This window comes from Microtus pennsylvanicus, chromosome 17 (assembly GCF_037038515.1).
Source record: "Microtus pennsylvanicus isolate mMicPen1 chromosome 17, mMicPen1.hap1, whole genome shotgun sequence".
In the NCBI taxonomy this organism is placed as follows: Eukaryota; Metazoa; Chordata; class Mammalia; order Rodentia; family Cricetidae; genus Microtus; species Microtus pennsylvanicus.
Genome location: NC_134595.1, coordinates 15,553,502 through 15,571,280, shown reverse-complemented (window position 1 = coordinate 15,571,280; position 17,779 = coordinate 15,553,502). Strand labels below are relative to the sequence as shown.

Here is a 17,779-nt window from a genome sequence, read left to right as displayed (position 1 = left end):
GGTAAGTGGAAAAGGAGGGGAGTGAGCAGGTGATCAGGAAGGGGAGAGAGAGGTTCCCGATGAGAGGCTGGGGGTTAAAACCGGCCGCCCATATATGAGTTCAAAGGGTGAAATGAAAAGGGGGCCCTTTGTGAGAGCCCAAAGCCTGAGAAGAGCAAGGGACAGAAGGCTTACCCAGTCGAGGTGAAGTTCCTTTGACATCTTAACGAGAGCTTCCTTTAAAGAGCAGTTAGTCCGTTCTACCTTACCTGAAGACTGAGGGTGGTACAGTGTGTGGAAGTTCCAGGGGATTACAAGTGCCCTAGACAGATTTTGAGAAATCTGGGAAGTAAACTCTGGGCCATTATCTTTTGGCAGATCTGACAGGGGGCCGCTGTGGCCTTTAGGAACCTGATATCCTTAGGTGTGGGTGTTTTAACAACGGGAGGATGGTGATCAGTGACAGTGGGAGCCTAGAGGGGCGTTGGAAGATCGAGGGGGCGGAGCAGGGTGGGGAGGAGACTGAGAGGAGTCTGAAGATGCTTTTGTCTGTCTGTGTGACCTGTGGCAGGGGGAAGCCTCCAGCTGTTTGCATGACCTGTTGGACGAATATTTATGAGGGACTCTATCGGAGGGGCTATGCGAAGTCCTTGTAGATCTGGAATGGGACTTTCTTGGGGATCTGGAAGGGGAACGTTTAGAGGTGTTAGGTGCATCCTTCCTGTGCCTAGAAGAGACCTTGGAGGAAAGAGGGATGGGTAAGCTGTTGCTGTCACTCGACTGGGGAGAGCGAGAGCGAGTGGCCCCTCGAGGCCGGGGGTGGTGGTGGTGGAGATTTGTCCGCGGGATCCATGGCGGGAGCAGAGGGTTCCTGGAGGGATGGCATTGATAAGAACATGTGTGCAGGTGAACAGTGAGAGGCAACGGAGGGGTCAATCTTAATGGCCATGTAGAAAAATGCCATAATGTACATCATTTCTTTCCATTTAGCCGAACGGTGACAGAAGTTAGCCAATTCCTGTAAAATATCGGGGTCAAATGAACCCTGAGAAGGCCACCTGAAGGAACCCTGTAAATTGTACTTTGGCCAAGTTTTAGAGCAAAGACGGATTAATGTATATCACGGAGGGAATTAGGGCATGAGGTTTCAGAGCTTCCAGCAGCTGCCCCAATGGGGAGGCCAGGGGAACCGTTTGAGAAGGCTTAGCACCCATGGCTATTACCGTGAAACTATCCGCAGATGGCACAGGGAGGTGCCACGAACAAAGCAGCCCTAATTACAGGCGTCCGAGCAACCAGGGGGCCTTGCTATAGCCTAACTGACCCGAACCGAGCTTCCGATGGGGAACAATCCCGGCTAGGAGGAGGCAGTTAAGCCTTTGGGGGCTGCCTGTTGCAGCCGAGAGGCGCTCGCCCCGTAGGGAGCCCGTAAAGAGGACAGAAAAGCGATCAGAAAGAAAACAGAAAAAGATAGAACTGGGAGCTCCGAGCTCCCAGGTGCAGATAAAAAAAACAGGTCTACCTAGCCAAGGGTGGAAGGCCGGGTGGAGGGGGGAGGAGTCGGCAACCTTACCCACTATGCACCAAAGAGAGCCGGGACCTCTCTGGGCTTAATGGGAAGGCGATCCAACCCAGGTGAACTCACGAATTAGTCGCTCTTGGTTCCAGATGGCTGCATTGAACACGTGGGGGAGGTCACAGGTTGTTGGTCCTGACCTTGTCCCGGGGGAGGCCCCAAGCTCTGGGAGGCGCCAAAAGCCCAGAGTAAAGGCCTCAGGCGAGGGCACCGGGACAGAAAGGTTACCGTGTCGAAGATGGCACCAAAAACATGATATTCTTTTGATCTTAGTCATTCTGACAGGTGTAAGATGGTATCTCAGAGTTATTTTGATTTTCATTTCCCTGACTGCTAAGGATGTTGAACATTCATATTTATCCCCAAGCACAAAACTCAAGTCTAAATGGATCAAAGACCTTAATATAAATCTGACCACACACAACCAAATAGAAGAGAAAGTGGGAAGTAGTCTTCAATGCATGGGCACGTGAGACCACTTCCTAAATATTACCCCAGTAGCACAGACCCTGAGAGCAACAATAAATAAATGGAACTTCCTGAAACTGAGAAACTTCTGTAAAGCAAAGGACACAGTCAATAAGAGGAAAAGGCAGCCTACTGAATGGGAAAAGATCTTCACCAACCCCACATCAGACAAAGGACTGATGTCCAAAATATGTAAAGAACTCAAGAAATTAGACATCAACATTTCAAATAACCCAATTAAAAAATGAGATACAGACCTAAACAGAGAAATCTCAGCTAACTTGGTGCAGGATCAAGTGTCTTTCATGTTATCCTTTACAGACCATTGTCTAAGCAATCCAGAACAGGAGACCAAAGCAGTACATTGAGGTAAGAGGTAAATCAGAGACCACAGGGGATTTCTCCTTCCTGGTACTCTCTAGATTTGCTCAGCCAACATTCTTATATATTCCAAGTCAACTGTGTTTGTATAGTATTGCCGAGCATAGACTAGGTCCTTCTGTGCCATTTAATGATAAAGATCATGTTCTAGGGGCTAGAGAAATGGCTCAGAGTTTAAGAGCATTGCCTGCTCTTCCAAAGGTCCTGAGTTCAATTCCCAGCAACCACGTGTTGGCTCACAACCATCGGTAATGGGGTCTGGTGCCCTCTTCTGGCCTGCAGGCATACACACAGACAGAATATTGTATACATAATAAATAAATATTAAAAAGAGATCATGTTTCACAATCAGTCTGAGAGGCTACTCCAGGGAGGCAACCACTGAATTGAACTCTCCTCTTTCCTTAGGATCCTGGTTTGTTTTATGCTATATAAGCTAAATAGGAGTGTGTGCATTGGTACTTGCAGTCGTCACTATTGCCCCTTTGTTGTATCTCAGTTGTGCTCCAAGTAGCATCGCAAAGTAAGCATTTTTCTGACCAATTGTTTATTATTATCCAATTTTGGGGTTCCCATGAATAACATGGTCCAGAGGTGTCAATGGAATAGTGCATTGTGGGTGATCTCTGATGTCTTTCTTGTGCCTTGCCCCATTACTAGGGGAGCACTTTACATAGCTGTGTTGCTGGCTTCCATTAATGAAAGAGCCCTAGGGACTTTGATTTCCTGTCCCATATACCATATCCATGTGAGTTTTTGCTTTATTTTACATATCTACATATATAAATGATGTCCAGTGCTTGTAACCCACCATTCCTTCACTTTCAAGTAACGTGGGCAATCCCACAAGATCATTACTGTTGACGTGGGTGAGAAGGTGTTTGTTCTCTTATTCTGTAGGAATGTACATTGTTAGGGAGACACACATGTGACATTACTTACGCTGACTGCATTTTATGAAAGAAATTAACTGAAATCCACATACCCTGTCAATGAACTCCTGAAGTCTTTAACTCAAAATGACAAAAGTCTTAGTTGTGCCAAGTGTATAGGTGAGAGCAAACTAAAACATAGACCATGCTGTGTTCAATAATACACTCAAGTAAATTCAATAATACATTCAAGTGGATGGGTATATGATGGCCATGTTCTTGTCTTTGAGTCAGTGTAAAGAGATTGGTTTGATACTACCAGATGCGTAAGAGCTGTTATGATGTGCGCTGGCCCCATGAGAATCCTGAAAACTAGGAGCTGAAGGGACTTGTTGTATTATCTAGATTACAAAATTCCATGTGAGGGGATCTTTGCAAGCTGCAGCGGAATAGACTGCCCTCCCTATTTAGAGAATCTTCTTAGTGTGTGACTTTGCACAAAGGCTATCCCCTGATAGAATTGGCATTGGCAGGTCTGCCCAGAGACTGCTCACATGTGTACGAAACATTTCTTATCGTCGGTGGTACCGTGGTATCGTCACAGTGCCTGAAAATTATGGATAGCATCTCCAAGGAGAGCAAAAGTAAGTTAGAGAAGTTGAGAATTGGGACCCTGAATGAGTGGAATATGGCACTCACTGAAGCCATATGCCTGCTATATTCTATGTCCCAGAAATGATCTTAAGACTCAGGAGATGCTGGTCAAGAAACTCTTCAAGACCTCCCAAAAGATGAAGCTCTTTGGATCCTTTTATTTGGTATGAGTAAGAAGTAGATGATTGTCCCTCTGTTTCAGTTGTAGGATATCTAGAAGTCAGACTTGGACTGAACTGTAACCTCCCTTTCTGCTAGCAGGCTGGCTTTCATAGAAGGGAATTTTTATGTTGTGCCGTGACGTACAACAGAATCTCCTGTGGCTCAGAGGATCACAGGTCACAGTGGGAAGGGAACTCCTACTGTTTTATTGAAGGGAATGGATGGGCCTTTGTATTTCCCTTCTAAAGCTTTGTGCTTCTGCGTGAGATTAGTGCAGCTGCAGGTGTCCATGGAACTGCTCCAGTCTGTCTCCTTTCTCGACTTCCTTTTCTGTGTGCTTTTGGTGCTGATGGAAAAACTGTAAAAGTTTTGGCTGCTGATACTCAGTGGCTGTGGCTGCTGTTGTGGTGAGATGATTGCCTCTTATGCCAAAATGGATCATGCAGAATGCAGTCCATCCAAATATCAGGCACTGTCATGCAAGCAGGAGTGCAGTGGTTTGTATGTAAGAGCTAATGCACTCAGGTAGAGCAGTGTAGCCTGGTATTTTACCCCATAATAAAATGACTATCCCATAGAGATATGTTAGCTAAGATCAGTTGGACTTGATCTTTCTAGATGGTACAGAATATAAGAAGTAGAGAGTTATCTGAAAGTTGGGGACTTGCAAGTATTGCTCCCGTAGGAGCAGCAAATCAGTTGGTGGGTGTAATGTGAAGTATTGTACCCTCCGTGTATTTCAATATACAGTGTCTTTAAACACCAAAGCAGGTCTACCACTCCTCCTGTCCATGCTGTTCCAAGGCGTTGGATGGATTATTGCTCTGCACATTGCTGTATATTGCAGTTTGTTCAGGATTAGGATATCTGTGTTAGGGCCTGGACTTGGTATCCAGTAGCAGAGCAAATGATAAGAAATTTGTGATGTTGCACACAGTGGAACTCGTTACAGTAAAAACAATGAATGCAGTCAAGGTGATTGCAGGAGAATCCTTGGAACTCGAGATAATTATATTGTACCAAATGTATCCAGTCCCACAGAAACATCTTCTTATCCTCTCTCACTATGTGGATCCTTGGCGACACATCTCTACCTATAGACATTCATGAAATTGTAAGCAGTCCTATAAAGCAGAAGAACATTTCCTAAGATATTTGGTGAGAGCTAAGGAATGGCCAGGTAGTGGGAACTGAGTGCTGTTGTCAGTATACAATATACAGAATAAAATCTGTTCATTGAATAAATAGTACAGTGAGACTTAAAGTCCATGAGAAGAATTCAGTACATCTTTTTGTTAATTGCTTTAATATGTAAAATAATTCCTGAGCTTTGTTCAACAAGTGTTATTCTACAAGACACTTAATTTGAAAACATAAAGATTAAAATAATAATCTTAACATGAATGTATATCCATTCAAATGCCTTTCTGTTTTTCTGAGGAGTACAGTGAAGCCCAATAGACTCATGGAGTCCAAGTTCTGTAATTAAAAAACACAGAGAGAGTGATCAAACAAGAGACCTCCCTAAACTATTGCTTTCCTTCATTCTCTTGTAGTCAATTGTGCCCCTGTCAGGATGCTTGGATACAGGTTGTGGGATCCTTTCGTGCTGGCTTTGTTATATTTATCTAGACCAGTGACTCTGGACAGCAAATAGGCTTTGTTAGAATGGACAGTATTGTGTCTACACAGTAGCTGTGGATTGCCTATTGAGAAAATACAAACACCATAAATATCTAGGAACTGGTTGAATACATTCCTTGAGTCAATCCAGATGTTGTACTATCTGGAAGTAGATAGGCATTGTCAGAAGTCCAGCCTACAAGTGAAACAAAAGTACTGTCAGAAAAAAGAATCTGAGTTGAGTTGCAGTTGTAAATCCATGCAGCTAAGTAAATACATTCAGTTAAGTCTCTTGTGATTTTAGGTCAGTAGCAAGAATTGCCTTGGCCTACACATGGACTCTTCATCAAATCATGCTGGGAAACCTGGTGATCCACATGTACAGAAAGAATCTTGATTCTACCTGGATCGTTGAAGCATATTTTCAGTTCCAGCACTCTTGAGACAGGGACTCAAAAGACAGAGGAAGCGGCAGAGGCAGAGTCTAGCAGATCACTGAGTTCAAGGCTAACCTGGTCTATGATGTTATTACCAGGACATAGAGCGCTTTGGAGAGAACTCTCTCTAAAGGAAATAAAAGAAAGTGAATAAATGTCACCCTGCGAATATCCAATGCCACTTCCCCAGAGATCAAAGTTCAATAAACTCTTGTAATAATAGAGGACAGAGTAGCAGGAAGAGTTGACAGAGTTCAGGGGAGGCCAGTTTTCTTCTCTCACTTCCCCCACAAGAGGTGAAAGCCCTTCCCGGACTCCCGTGTGTGCATGCTGGGGTGGTTTCGAGGCTTTTTAAAGCTGTGGTGGCTGAGCACAGGTGGATTCCTCCTCCTTTTGGTCCTGGGATGGTGTGCTTCTCTTCTGACTTGACTCTTCCTAAACTGCTTCAGCTCCTCTGTTTTCTTGAAGCTGTTTTCTCTGGTCTTCTTGGTATTGTCTTGCTCATGAGCCCCAGCTTATTCCCTCCTGATGACTATGGAGTCTTTGCATAAGGATGCTGTGCATCTCTGAATATGTTTAATACATTGAGTTATTTGAAAAATTGTGGAAGGTGAATATCTGGCCCCGGTGTAGTCATGTCAGCAAAGTCTATGCTGGAGACCATCACAGTGTACATGTCCAGGCTCATGATGGCCAAAGGTGCTGCTTCTCAAGGAGACATGGTCAACAGCCAGCTTCTGCCTCAGGGTGTTAGTGTCAGTAAAGCACAGCGTGTGCTGCAAGTTGGGGTGTGCTAAAGGGAGAAGTGATGGGACTAGGTTTCCCATGTGCCTTTAAGTAATTCATAAGCATTGATAGATTGGCTGTCATCTCATTCAAATTCTTTTCCATCCCCCCCACCCCCAGGATTAGAGCTGTTGGCAAGAACAGGAATTCTGGAGACCTTTGGATGGGGGCAGTCAATGACCTGTCCCTATCAACAGGTGGCGTCCTCATCTGTGAATGCAGGGTGGAATACTAGCAATATTGTGGACTGCAACTGATGGACTGTCTGTCCTGAGGTGTCAGTCCCACGGACACCCCCTTCTCCAACACTGAAAAAGAGTCAAGGAAGAAGTTAGTGACTGGTAAGTGAGATGCTCCCCTCCTTCTGTGCCCTCTCCACTGAGGCCCTTATAGTGATGAGGAAGGCATTCCTATGATCTCTGTTTGAGTAGCAATTTTTCAGAACAATGAATCTGTGTGGAATTACAGTTGTAAGCGCAAGCAGTTCAGCCTCCGTGACTCTTGGTAGCTATCAAAAAATGTACTGTTGCTAACATACATCCTCACATAATCATGGTGGGGAAATCGGTGACCCACATATTCAGAAAGGAAGGTGCTTTCCCCTGTGATTTTGGTGCATTCCTTTAGTCCCAGCACTCTTGAGGCAGGGACACAGGCAAAGGCATTACAAAGGCAGTGTCAGGCATATCTTTGTGATTTCAAGGCTAGCCTGATTAGTGAGGTCAGTTCCCAAATATTCAGTGATATGAAGAGAAACATTGTCTCAAGAAACTAAACTTATAAATAAATTAATTCTATTTCTTATGTGTCACCCCATACAAGGTTAATGGCATATGCCTCAGAGGACAATGTGTTACAAACTCTGAAACAGTTAGAGCACAGAATAGTGCAAGGAGGTTAAGATTCAGGGACAGGTCAGGATGGAGGAAAATATCAGGCGATCAAATGTCAGTTGATCAATGGTTGCTCAGGGAAGTAAAGGATTCTTTGCCAGCAAGAGAAGCCATTATTTGAGGTTTTTTTCTTGAAAACCAAGTGAAATCTTTGCTACTGATAGCTCAGTTAGAAGATTAATATCTAGATGATTTAGAATTAAATAAGTAAATCATAAGAAAGAAGACAACACAGGTATTAAAGGGGATAGAAAAAGACTGTTCTCACAGATTTTGGAAAAACTGAGGGTGAGTACATCCAAATGTTCTGATTCAGGAGGAATCAGGGAAATGCATAGTGAACCTCCAGTGGATGCCATTCAAGGCCGACTAGAAAAAGTGACCAATGCTGCTAATGGGAATTCACAGTGAGGAATGCTATCTACTGCTGCTGGGGATTGGACGTTTTCCATCCTGACTGGCTGTCAGTGTTCCGGGACAACCAAAGCCTGCATCTGGCCCACCCCATGGTTCATGTGCACCTTCCCAAAGAACTCGGGACATTAGAGAGGCACTTGCCCGTCAGTGTTGATTGCAGCACTGTCTACAGTACATCAGGGAACCAGGCGTGGTGTCCAACAGTGTTTCCATGGGTGAAAAACATGTGATGTTCGTAGACAGTCAAGTCTTTGCAGCAATAGAGAGGCTAAGGTTATGTTGTTTGCATTATGTGTACTCAACTTGGGTGTGATGAGATGGCTTCTTAGACAAGAACACTTGATTTTCTCGCAGAGTCCCCAGGTCGAATTCAGAGCACCTCATGATGGTTTTCAGTCTCTCTTAATTCCAGACTCCAGAGACCTGATGCCCAGATTTGGCCTCTGTGAGCACTCCACACATTTGTTACACAGTAGCTCATGTGGACAACACACACACACACACACACACACACACACACACACACAAGAGAAATGAACATGTTAAATGGATAATTTCAAAGATTGATACAATTTGAGATAAACCCAGTAATCCAAATCAACCCATATCAGAAAGATACTTGCCTTGAAGAATTTCTTTCAAGGTAGGATCTTGATTATGCATACATGGACTCTATGTTTCATATCATGAAAATGCAGGCAGATCTCTATGGCAGAGTACTGATGTTTAAAGGGCTCGTGTTTGAGGTTCATAATGGGAGAAAGTGTGGTGACAGCAGGAGTGTGTTCAGTTTACAGTATACACTCTAGGAAACCTACCATGTTTAGTAACTCTGACCCGGATAATCACACAGAAACCACATTAATTACAGTACTGTTCGGCCAATGACCCCAGCATATTCCTGGCTAACTCTAACATCTTAATAAAGCCAAGTAATATTAATCTGTTCTCACCGTGAGTCTGTGACCTATTGGCAATGTTCTGGCATTCAGGCATCTTTCTCCTTCGGCAGCTACATGGCATCTTTTTGAGTTTGCCTGCTTTCTCTCTATATCTCAGCTCGAATTTCCCACCTAGCTTTGACCTGCTCAGTCATTGGCTGAAACAGCTTTACTCATTAATGACCAATGGTAATAAAACATATTCACAGCATACAGAGGGGACTTCCACATCATCCTAGGATCCTGAAAATTAAAGTCCAGGAAAATAATCTTATTGCCACTAGAGCTTTTTGCTACAGCTTTAACATTAAATAAGTAGTACCACTGACTTATAGCGTATGTTGTATCTATGTAACATGTATTATTACATAACTAGGAAACATAAATTAATAATAGTAAAGTTCTAAGGAAGACATCAAAGCCCTCTCTATATACTCATGGATAAAATCACAGTCTTAAGTTTCTACAGTCAATTATAGTGTCTTCAAATATTTATAAATTTATAAACTATGTCTTTCCATTCATATATATGCATATATCTAAATATTATTCTGCATTACTATGTATGTATCTACATATCTACACATTAGGCTAAGCCTCTAAACTTCATGTATGCATGAATATCTATGTGTATCTACATCTTACCTGTGTATGATGAACAGCGTTGTGTCCCAAAGGTTTGGGCAGCACTTACACTGCATAGCCATAATATCTCGAAATTTCCATATCTTTCTCCCTCTGAAGGAAAAGCTGTGGTTTTCCCAGGGAGGTACACTTGGCAGCATTCTCTCGCTCCTGTTGAGCCCGCCTCTTCATGGCCTCCCTCTCTGGCCTCTGCTCTTCAGTGATGGGCTGTGAGATGACTGGCCCTGGAATGTCCACTTTCCTCCATGGGATGGGTTGGCAACTGAAGTCTAGCAGCAGGTATTGGGTTTTAGCTTTGGGAGATGAGAGGGCCTTGTTGCTGGCAGCAGAAAGAGGCTCCCTGTGGAGTGAAGTGTGAGATGATGCTCTGTAGGGTGCAGGCAAAGAGGCAGCCGGCTGAGGCCCAGGGCAAGACTGGATGGGCTTGGTTATGTTGGCTCGTGTGGCACTGGTGCCGTTTGGCAGAGCTGGCTTGTCAGAGGCCATCAGTGATGTGCTGGCAGGAGCTGGTTGGGATGGCTTGAGCGTGGGAGGCTGAGCTGAGTGGGAGTGAGGCCTCACTGGGTAAGCCACAGTGGGCCTGCGTGAAGCCAGGCAGAGGAGCTTTCTAGAAACAGGTTTGGTTTGAGGCTTGTCCAGGACTGGGAAAGGCAGAGGTACTAACTTGACCTTCCCAGGTTGGGGAAGCTCATACTGGGATGGAGATGGATACCGCTTGGGAGCACTGCTCCCTGGTCTCTGAATCTTGCCCAGGCTTTTGTCAAGGCTTTGGCCCTCACGTGGCATATCCAGCAGTGATGTGGTATCAGGACCCGTCCTGGGATCTTTGTTGCTGCTGAAGTTCAGCAGAGCCCGGGAGGAGGAGATGCCAGTTTTCCTCTCACTCTTCTTCCCCAGTGGGTGAAAGACCTGCACGGACTCCAGCATGTGCATGCCGAGGTGAGTTCGAGGCTTCTTAAAGCTGTCATGGCTGAGCTCAGGTGGATTCCTCTTCCTCTTGGTCTTGGGGATGGCGGGCTTCTCTTTTGCCTTGACTCTGTGACTTGATGGCTTCAGCTCCTGTGTTTTCTTGGAGCCGTTTTCTCTGGTCTCTTTGGCCTTTTCTTTCCCCTGTGCTCTTGCTACGCTGGGCCTCTTGGGTACAAATATCTGAGATTTGCTCTGCACGTGGTTGGCCGTGTTGTCTATGGTCCCAGGATCATCTTCCTTCAGCATATCCTCGTGATGGGTTCTGGCCTGAAGAGCTCCATGAAACACATCAGAGACTTTCTGGCTTTTCTTTTTGCCTAGTTCAGATAGTCCATTAAAGATGCTGGTGCGTGACTGGGCCTGATCCCTCCTGATGTCTTTGGAGACTTTGGTTTGGCTTGCTGTGTGATCTTCCATTTGGTCAAGGTCAGGGATGGAGTTTAAGAGTTGGGGAAGGTGAATATCTGCCACCAGAGTAGTCATGTCTGTAAAGTCATTGCTAGACTCCATGACACTCTGCAGAGCCTCAGGGTCTTCCAGACCAAGGCCACTGTTTCCCAAAGTGGCATTTTGAGAAGCTAGCTTCTGCCTCAGGCTCCCAACATCACTGTAGTTGAAGGGCTGCTGCATGCCGGGGTGTGCTGAAGGGAGGGGTGATGCGTCTTGGTTGCATTTTGTGCCCTCATAGGAATCCAGAGGTGTTGATTGCTCAGCATTCATCTCATCTGCATTGTTCTTCTGTGTCTTTTCCAGGCTTGGGGCTGGAGGCAAGGCCAGGAATTCAGAAGGACTGTGCATGAGGGCAGTTAATGACCTGTTCCCACTGACAGGTGCTGTCGTCATCTGGGCATCCTGGGTGCAGGCATTGCCGAGGTCTGGACTCTGTAGCAGACACAGTGTCTGCTCTGAAGGTGTCAATCCCAGGGTCATCTCCCTCTCCACCACTGAAAGAGAGGAAGTTCAAAGTCAGTGTCTGGTAAGTGAGATGCTACCCCCCTGTCAGTGCACCTGAGCACTGAGGCTCCTGCAGCAGTGTTACAGGCATTGCTATGAGTTCTGCTGGAGGAGCAGGGAAAGCAGCCCTCTTTGGAGACACATAGTAACTACTCATTTGTTTCTCATGACCGTGTGATATCATGTTTTCTTTTGTGATTGTGTGGTGTGTACATGCTTAGTGATCATGGGGAGGTGGTAGAATTCCTTGGTGTGTGCTCTTCCCTGTCTCCCATATTTTCCTTTGGAACAGTGCCCCTCATTGCCTTGGAAGTTTGCTCTGAGACAGGTTGTGTTGTTCACTATTTCCTAATCTTACTCATCTCTACCAGTTTCTTTCTGTTCATTGTATTACTCATATGGCCTTGAAGCCTGGATTTTTATATGAGTTTAGGTATCCATATCAGTTCCTCAATTCTGAAAGGCAAGCAGTTCAAAAGCCCTGACATTCCTTAAGCTCCACATTTCACAGATTTTTTTGTTAGTGATGCGAAAATGTAAGACTGTAGTAGCTTTTAGCTTCAACTTTGTAACAGAGAACATGTCTACATAGTCTTGGCCTTGGGTCACTGCTGAACATTCAGAAAGAAAAGAAAAAGAGAAAGTGGAAGAGAGATCTAGAGGAAGAAAAGAGACAGAGACAAAGACAGAGAGAGGTTGAGCGAGACAGATAGGGCTAGATGCTTCATTCCTACTTATCAATATTACACAGGTCAAAGCAAACTGTCACTACATCTTAAGTGTTAGAGAATGTCACAGCAGACACTAGGAGTGTGGGAGAAGACCTCCTCTAGGTCAGATTCAGGGTTCCATTTCTCTCGATACTAGTTTCAACTCAGGGGAAACTTAGTGATACAAAAACAGAAAAAAAATTCTTGGTGACATCTAGAAACTGGAGACATAGATTAGGAAGGAGGTGATTTTAGTGAGCTGGTACGTGGGGCTGATTAGCCTTGGCAGTGAAATGCGTTCCTGTGGTATGGTCCTTGGACATGTCTAATGAAGGTTGAATGTCACTCACTTTCCTGTATTCTCTCTCATTATAGAGACTGAATATAGGGGTAATAAGCCTGAGCCACAGCCAACATGTCAGGACTCCCATTCTTCCTCTGTGTGGACATCCACTTCTGAAAGGTAGAGCTGTGTCTCGTCTGAGGGCTGATCTCACACCTCTCCTCCTGGCTTTACTCACCTTGAAGACTGGTGTCTGGCATGGTTTGAGCAGATGTGGGCCAGTAGATGGGAGAGGTGGAGAAAGGTGTTTGGATGTTCATTGGCTGAATCTCCTGTAGTGCCATCACCATCTCTGGGTGCAGAGAGGAAGCCTGATTCCCAGAGCAGGACACAGAGCCATAGGCCTGCTGGCACTGCCAGAATTCTTCAGCCATTGGAGGACCCAGGCTGTTCTGGTCATAATAATAGACCTGACTTCCATGCAGGTAGCAAGGTGCCAGGATATATCGTTGATCTGGTAGATTTGATGGCGTTGCCTGTACAAGGCAGGCAGACAGTGTTGGATAGGATGGTGGTAATGCATTGATATGGAAAGTGTTATCACACTGGGCCGTTATAGACTGAGACGAGGGGGTGGTATTCTGGTCAATGACAGTTAAAGGGGCATCCAGGAACGGAGCTTCCCTTCTGGTGGTGCTTTCTCTGAGATCCCAGTGGAGAACACTTGGATAGAAAAATGTCGAAGTAGAGATCTGGTTCTGGTCAGTTGGCTTAGTCAGCATGGTCGTGCCAACTCGTTGGTAAAGACAGGCACTGTCCGTGAGCTGCTGGCAGCATGTGCTGGAGTCTGATGACAGGAGCCATGCTGAGCTCACAGCTGGGGTACAGACCCCATAGAAATTGCACACACTTCCTGCTGAGGGTGTGGCATTCCTCAGCACAGGCACAGAGGGCTGCAGAGCACATTCTGTCCCAGTGAAAGGTGCACTTTGGCAATTTTCTGTAGGAAGCAAGAAGAGAGTTGGAAAAATTTGAGATGGAAGCTTTCTATCCCCTGGGAGGGACTGTGTTATCTCCAGGTTGTACTGAGTGGGAGAGTCTAGCACCTATGTTCCCTTACATATCTCAAGCAAATGGGTTAAGATCGATCGGTGGTGCTATGTAGGATGACAATCACTAGATGAACTGTCTGCTTTTTCCTGTGTGGGCATGGAAATCCTGGTCAATCTGCCTTAATCCTCACTCAGATCTAGACACGATGCTCCTTTTTCCTGATTGTAATATAATAATGCCTGTTGGGACACTTCCTTGCAAATATATTCTACAACAGAGGTTATTATTGGGAAGAGACCCATAGGCATATTCCATACCTGGAACTTTGTCCTGTTCTCTGCAGATCTTACAGTATAGAGTGACCTAAACTCACTCTACGTTGATCAGTCTGGCTTTGAAATCACAGAGACAGGTCTGCTGCTGCCTCTAAAGTGCTGGTGCTGGAGCCCCTGCCATGACCACCAGGCCAATCTCTATTTTATTGAGTTTTTTTTTCTGAAATGATGTTTAACAAATGTGTAAGGAATTTAGGTAATTATTCCTTTCCCCTCTCTCTTTTTTCCCCCTTGGATTTCTTGTATAAATAGGATCTCTTATAATTTCATAACTTTCAAGCATGATTCAAATATGATTTCAGAAATACAACCTACTGACAACATTTCTTCTTGTTTGCACCAGTTTAGTGTGTCCTCTTGAGACTGCTAATGTTTTATGGGGTTCATCTCTGAATATGATTGCTTCTCAATTTAATATCTGTTGATTAAATTGTTTTCTTAACAGCTCCTCAGTAACTGTTAATTTTTATATCTCTTCTAAGGGGGAATCCTTGTGAGAATCCCCTCCCCCACAACAGCGTGTCAGTTGCCATGGTCAGACTCTAACTGACTGGACTTCGCAGCCCCAGTTGATCCTATCCAACACCACCAGTGCACATGAGACATGGGGAACTGGGCAGAAAGTGGTCTGGATGGAGTGCAAGAGTAGGGACCAGATCAGGATATTCTTTCTATATGTGCCAGGGAACCTTTGTACAGACTAATCTGAACAGTTACGTTTGGTCAAACATGGCTTGGGAAATGACAATGCCTTGTCTGTTTTGATTATAATCTGGTCGTCTTCAACATTGTGTTCTAAACTACCATTGTTGACCACCAGGGTCCCCTCTGCAGTGTGCCTTCATATATTTATATACTTTTAGACCCGTACTGTGTTTGCCCCCTTCCCTGACTGCCTGTGGGTCTGTCCTTCCAGCAACACTGTCAATATTTCTTTCAGTACAACAACTGCCTTCTCAGATTCCACAATCGTCTTATTCTCTTCCACTCTCCATGTTTAATCCAGGGAAGTCCAAGTAATTGCACACCATGGCAGTCACCATTTTGTCCATAGTCAATATTCATTTGGTGAGTATAGAGAGAGGCCAGTGTAGAGCTAGATAGACTTGAACTGACCTCCATCCCACCCAGTTCTCTCTATGTTGTGATTATAGTTGTGTGCCACCATCCGTGGTGTGACCGATACTGTTAGAGTCGCCCTGAATTTTAAACTAAGACTGGAAACAGTAGTGGGGGGAGACTGTCTCATCAGTGGTGTGGAGTGCTAGATCTCTGCGTGCCTTGTTCATTTTCCTGTGTCTCTGTAGTTTAATACCATCCAAAAGGGCCTGATTTTATTCCCTGGTCACTTTCCTCTGAAAACCCAACAGTACAGACCCCAAGCATAGTGACACTGTTCACTCCTTGAGGTGGATGGAAAACACTTGAGAATAAACTTTCTGTCTAAAATCACATACTTAGTAAGAACCAAAGCTAAATGTGACATTCAAATCTAGATATCTATATCAACATCAATACTATCCACATTCAGCAAAGATTTACTAGTATAGTAAAAGTCAGTGGAGAGGATCACATGTTTTAAAGTCTCTTTCCTTACCTGACATGGTCAAGGGGAGAGGATTAGCAATCCAAAGAACAATGGAGCAAGATAATCGGTCGGCTTTGTCTGATCAGCTGACCTCAGTGGCAAGTGTGTCCAGTATCAGACAGCACTCACTGGTCACTGGTCACCTGGACCTGTGATGATCCAAATTTGTTTACAGTCATCACCATGGAAACACCAAGATTCTACCAGGTGCTGGTAGGGTTGGAGGGAGAATGATGTCATAAATGAGGCAACAGCCAATGGGAAGGCTCGATTCCTAACTAGAAGATGGGATTGGTTGGAGAAGATGCCAGGAGACCAACAGTAGCCTTGGAGGCTGGGGTGTGGGCTACTGAAAGAGGCAATCAAGGCCTAGACGTGCCACTTCCCATGGCGTTTAGTCTAGGCTATCATGGCAGTGCTCTTATAAGGTTCACTGATGAAGCAGTGTATAATGTACATATAATGGGTCACCTTCCAACAGAAAGTGTCCCATCAGCCAACACTTACATACAGTGAGTAGTCTTGGGCAGGAGGGAGAACTGCTGTTGAGGGAACTCAGGTGATAGGCCATTCCAGTCCGTCTGGCTTTTGTGCCATCAGCATCTGTCCATGACCCAAGGAAGAGATCAAAGTGTTCCTTTGTGACTATGTGCAAGGTCAGGGCTCGGTGTGCTGCGTGCATGTTGATGAACTCTAAGACACTTGTCTTCTTGTTGCTTCTGTTATTCTTTTTTGTCTTGTTTGTCTGTCTGCGGGATTAGAGAGTGGAGACTTTACGCGAGACACCCGGCGATGCGGGGTTAGGACGGAGACACAGACACGCGACCGTCCCACGTGGGTGCACTTTAATGTTGGGGTAACAACAAGTAAGGGACAGGTGTGCAGAGACAAAAGGAGAGAGGGGCAGAGAGAGGGAGAGAGCTCGTGGTGACCCCTGTTTTTAACGGGGAACACACGGGCGTCAGGGGGAAATGCCCTGCGCCTTTGCGGCTTCCAGTCCAGGGGGATGCTGGGAGCTGTAGTCTGCAAAGGAACAACATTTCACCCTTTTGGTTTTATTAAAAAAAATTGTGGGGGGTCTTAAAGGGTAGGGAATGGGGGCGTAGCCCGGTCTCTCATGACTGCTTCCTGCTGGCTTTGGGCGTCGAGGGATCCAGGGAGTGTCCAGTTATTCTGACGATGTCCTTTGGCCGTCGAGGGATCCAGGGAGTGTCCGATTATTCTGGCGATGTCCTGTTGGTTATGTCCTGTTTGCAGGCTTTTAAAGGTGGCTGACTGAAGAAATCACATCTGTCTGGCTCCTCCTGAGTATCTGGGTCATAGTTATGTTGCTGGAAGACAAAAGTCGCATTAGTAGAGAGAAAAAAATTAAAGGGGAGAGGAGGTTTGGGAGGAGGTTTGGAAAATTAAAGGGGAAATTTGGGGTGGAGGAGTTTTTGGAGGTCTGGGGTTAAGAATGATAAAAAATTAAATGATACTTATTCCGTTAATGATCTGCTTGTGTTTGATTTGTTTAGGTGGGTCGGGCTGGATTCCTAGAGCTTAAAGAAAGTGTCTTAAAAGAAAATAGCTTTTAACCGTATACTCCTTAACATTTCAGGGGTCACTGCTGCAGTCAGCGACTGACCTGTTATGTCAAGGAACTTTGTTAAGAATCTGCTTACTGCCTGAGCCCTTGACTCCGTACTTGATGATGATATCTGTAACGGCAGCTGGATGGTTATTTAGGAATTTAAAGAAGGGAGGGTGTGTTAACACAGGAGGATTAAGTGACGGATGGGACCACTGTTTCCCTTAGACTGGAGTCGAGGGGGCTGAACCTGATATCCTTTGGAACTTAAGAGAACAAGGTCCTGTCTGAGTTACCGTGTATGAAGGATTATCTTGAGCCGTGGAGATGAACAGTTTAAGATGTGACAGGTGAATCCAATGGGGAATTCCTTCAAGCTTGGCAGCTGTGGGGGTTAGAAGAATTTCTCTGAGAGAACCCTGACATTTAGGGGAAAGAGGTGAGGGACGTTGGCCTGGAGGTGAGAGTAATACCTTATCTCCT

General features: G+C 45.2%; 1 protein-coding gene across 1 annotated transcript; it reads right to left on the bottom strand.

Moving 5' to 3' along the window:
- Positions 1–9,879: 9,879 nt before the first annotated feature.
- LOC142837177 (uncharacterized protein C2orf78 homolog) lies at positions 9,880–15,742 on the bottom strand. Its single transcript, XM_075952138.1, has 3 exons — positions 15,736–15,742; positions 13,475–13,750; positions 9,880–11,747 (listed from the first exon to the last, which is right to left on the bottom strand). The coding sequence occupies exons 1-3, from the start codon at positions 15,740–15,742 to the stop codon at positions 9,880–9,882; spliced, it is 2,151 nt and encodes a 716-aa protein (XP_075808253.1).
- Between the last annotated feature and the right edge of the window lie 2,037 nt (positions 15,743–17,779).